The sequence below is a fragment of the Neophocaena asiaeorientalis genome, unplaced genomic scaffold, assembly GCF_003031525.2.
Source record: "Neophocaena asiaeorientalis asiaeorientalis breed wild unplaced genomic scaffold, Neophocaena_asiaeorientalis_V1.1 scaffold43, whole genome shotgun sequence".
Taxonomy (NCBI): domain Eukaryota; kingdom Metazoa; phylum Chordata; class Mammalia; order Artiodactyla; family Phocoenidae; genus Neophocaena; species Neophocaena asiaeorientalis.
Genome location: NW_020173674.1, coordinates 114,476 through 118,023, shown reverse-complemented (window position 1 = coordinate 118,023; position 3,548 = coordinate 114,476). Strand labels below are relative to the sequence as shown.

The following is a 3,548-nucleotide window of genomic DNA, read 5'->3' as shown; positions in this document are numbered from 1 at the left end:
TATAGCAAATGTGGGGGGTGGGGGCGGGAGGGAGGAAGGAACGACGGGGCTGCGCAAATATGCAGGCCCTGGGCTCCTAGCTGCCACCAGATGCTCTGGACCCTGGGGTCTCCCACCACAGCTGCCTCCTCAGGTCACGCAGAGCCCAGTGTCCCAACACCCGGGACATGGGAGACCATGGGAGGCTCCTTTGGGGCAGGCCACCCAGGCTGCTGGCTGCTGACCTGCAACCAGGAAGGACCCAAACCAGCCTGGAGCAGGGACTCAGGGCCAGGAAGGCCAGTGCATTTCCGAGGGGAGGGCGGTGCAGTGAGGGGTGGGCCGTGGGCCAGGGCTCGCTCTGGGGACTGGGGTGTGGAGGCTGAGTGAGGGTCTGGGAGGGGCCCTGCGTGAGGACAGCGGGGCTGCAGCAGGCTTGGGCCTGAGACCCCCGGGCTGGGGAAGGGTCCCGGGGCCCGACCACACCCCTAAGTAGGGAGGTGGGGTGGCTGAGACAGGGCCTGGCTCAGGTGTGAAGGGAAGCAGAACTCATTAGCCCAAATGTGCCTCTTTGCCATATTGATTACTTTAAGCTGCTTATTTTTAAGCAATAGGACACCTGGGAGAAGCTCTGAAACTGAGTAGAAGTCAGCCTTCCGAAAGACATTTACACGTACGAGGGAAACCTCCATGCAGTGTGTCTCCTCTTGTGTGGGGATGAGGGGGACGGCCACATTTCTAGAGACTCTTGTGGATGGAGAAGCTCCGCAGGAAACCTTACAATTGTTTGTGTGCTTTTCCTTGTCACCTCCCAGAGGGGCCTCTCTTCCGCACCCCGCAACACCTTCTGTCTTTAGCTGGAGGTGGCATTTAAGGTGGTGGCTTCAGCATTTCGGGGAGTCACTCAGTTTTCCTGGGTCTCTCCCATGTATACAGGAGGTACACGTGTTATTAAACTTTTATTTGTTTTTCTTCTGTTAAACTGTCTTTTTATTACAGTGGGGTCTCAACCAAGAACCTGGGAAGGTAGAAGGAAAGTCTTCTGCCCCTTCCAGCCTCTGGGACGGGAAGCTCTCTCCAAGCCCTCAGCCTTCCTCCCACTCACGCTGGTGTAACCTGACACTCGGTGGTTCGCATCCCGCCTCCTAGGACCAGCCCATCCCGAATTCCCCAACTTCCAGGAAAAGGAAACTTCAGTGAAATCGAAACTACTGGGGAAAGGGAGGACCCCTGAGAGTGTCCAGGCACCTCGATCACAGCTGCCTCACGTCCACCATGAACCACACATCCCAACCCTTCTTCAATGGTGCCCACAGCGGGACCCCCCCGAACTATGAGATGCTCAAGGAGGAGCACGAGGTGGCCATGCTGGGGGCTCCCCAGAGCCAGGCCCCCGTGACGACCACGGTGATCAACATCCGCAGCGAGACCTCGGTGCCTGACCACATCGTCTGGTCCCTGTTCAACACGATCTTCATGAACTGGTGCTGCCTGGGCTTCGTGGCATTCGCCTACTCCGTGAAGGTGGGTGGGCGCCTGGGGGGTTCTCCAAGGAAGTGCGTGTGAGCCTGGAGAGGCCCCTGCCTGGCTGGCTTGTGGGGTGTGGAGAGCCCTTGTGTATATTGTTCTCTGTGTGTGTGTGTGTGTGTGTGTGTGTGTGTGTGTGTGTGGCTTGGGGGATCATTCCCAGTGAGAGTTCACAGCGAAGCAGCAGGGGTGCACATGGGGATGGGGGGCTATGTCTCCACCATCCCAGGAAGTTCCCCTTCCCAGCCTTGTGAGAGAAGTTACATCCTTCACACTTCGGATTCAGACCTCGAGTCTGGTCCAGAAAAGAAAAAGTTACTGAAAGGACACTGACCCCTGGTGGGGTGAGTGGCCAGCAAAGGGGACAGAGCAGAGGGAGGGTGAGCCCTGGGGCCTTCCGGAGAGGCTGAGAGTCCGTGAGGAAGCAGATCGAGGCCCCAGGAGGGGAGGGGGGCCCACCAGGCACTGTCCTGCTTGGGCTCCGGGGAACGGGCAGGGGTGGGTCCCCATCTGGGTGAACGGGCCCTGGGGGACGAGCAGGGGAGGGCCTGAGTCACAGCACCTGGCTGTCACCTGGCCCAGCTCCAGGACCCCTCACCGTCTCTTCTCCCCCAGTCTAGGGACCGGAAGATGGTGGGCGATGTCATTGGGGCCCAGAGCTATGCCTCCACCGCCAAGTGCCTGAACATCAGTGCCCTGGTCCTGGGCATCCTTCTGATCACCGTCTTCATCGTTATTTTCGCCACTGGCTCCGTGATGGTTTTTCAAGCAGTTTCCCAGCTCATGAAGGATTATGGAGGCTCCTAGTAGCTGCCGGCAGCCCGAGGCAGTCACCCCTTTTCACTGGGGTTTATACACGCATCTGTCCACAGCTGAATGAAATAAAGCATTTGTATGTGAGGGTGTTGTGGGTTTTTGTTTTGTTCTGTTTTGTTTTTTTGCGGTACGCGGGCCTCTCACTGTTGTGGCCTCTCCTATTGCGGAGCACAGGCTCCGGACGCGCAGGCTCAGCGGCCATGGCTCATGGGCCCAGCTGCTCCGCGGCATGTGGGATCCTCCCGGACCGGTCCATCTGCTCCGCTGCTGGGTGGGACCTGCCAAGTCCTAAGGCTTTGCCTGTTTTTGGCCTCGAGCTGGGGCAGCAGCAATTGGACAGGGGTTTGGGGTGGTGCCTTCCTCTGGGGAAGGGTCATGCCGGGTCCAGAACACCCTTGACCCTGTTGACAAAATACAAAACAAAACAAACGAAGCCCGCAAATAAGAAAAGAGTTTATTTGGAGTTTTAGGATTTGCAATCGGAGAAGTGCAGATTCAAGTAGCAAGTCAAACGTGCTGCGAGGAAAGTACAAACGCTGGGGGGGTCTAAACACAACAAAGACATTCCAGAGAAGTTACAGGGCTTGTTTTACAAAGCGGGATCGGTGCTAGCAGGCATTGGGTCACATGTCGGCAGCTGATTGGCTGCTAAACTGAGGCTTCCAGGGAGTAAAGACAACAGGTTCCAAGAGGTCCCAGGACTGCCAGGACGTGTCCGCAGTGGCTCCCCTGCTCCCTTGCAGACCCTTTGACATGTGTCTCCACTTTGCTGTTCCTGGTCCATGGCCCCAAGGACCCCGTCAGCTCAGGAGGGCTACAAGGGTGCACGGGCAGAGACAGCCCCCAGGAGGAGGAGAAATCCCTGCCCTGCCCCGGAAATCAGCCCCCATCCCTGGTTCTGTCAGGCCTCTAGATGTGTGGGCACTTGGGGTGCCCCAGGGCAGACCCTGCCCACAACCAGCTGGGCAGGTTTGGTGTAAGGTGGGGTGGCCCTAGCCTCCCCTTCGTACCCTGACACCCCACGTCCCACATCCCCCTGTCGGGTGGACAGCAGTCGCGAAGGGTGGGTGGCACTGAGTGTAACCCCGTCAGTCTTCACGGATTTGGGGTGAGGATCCTGCTAGGTGGCAGACCAGCTTTGCCTGGAGTCTGGCCTGGAGGAAGTCCGCCCTTAGGATTCCTGAAGATGCCCCGCCCAGGTTTGGTCCCGAGGGAGTGAGGGTAGA

The 3,548-nt window shown here is 58.4% G+C and overlaps 1 protein-coding gene across 1 annotated transcript; it reads left to right on the top strand.

The window, feature by feature from the left end:
* Positions 1-1,171: 1,171 nt before the first annotated feature.
* LOC112402235 (interferon-induced transmembrane protein 3-like) lies at positions 1,172-2,400 on the top strand. The gene is made up of 2 exons (XM_024749023.1): positions 1,172-1,503; positions 2,122-2,400. Exons 1-2 carry the CDS (start codon positions 1,255-1,257, stop codon positions 2,311-2,313), a joined length of 441 nt encoding a protein of 146 aa, XP_024604791.1. The 5' UTR covers positions 1,172-1,254; the 3' UTR covers positions 2,314-2,400.
* The last annotated feature ends 1,148 nt before the right edge of the window (positions 2,401-3,548 follow it).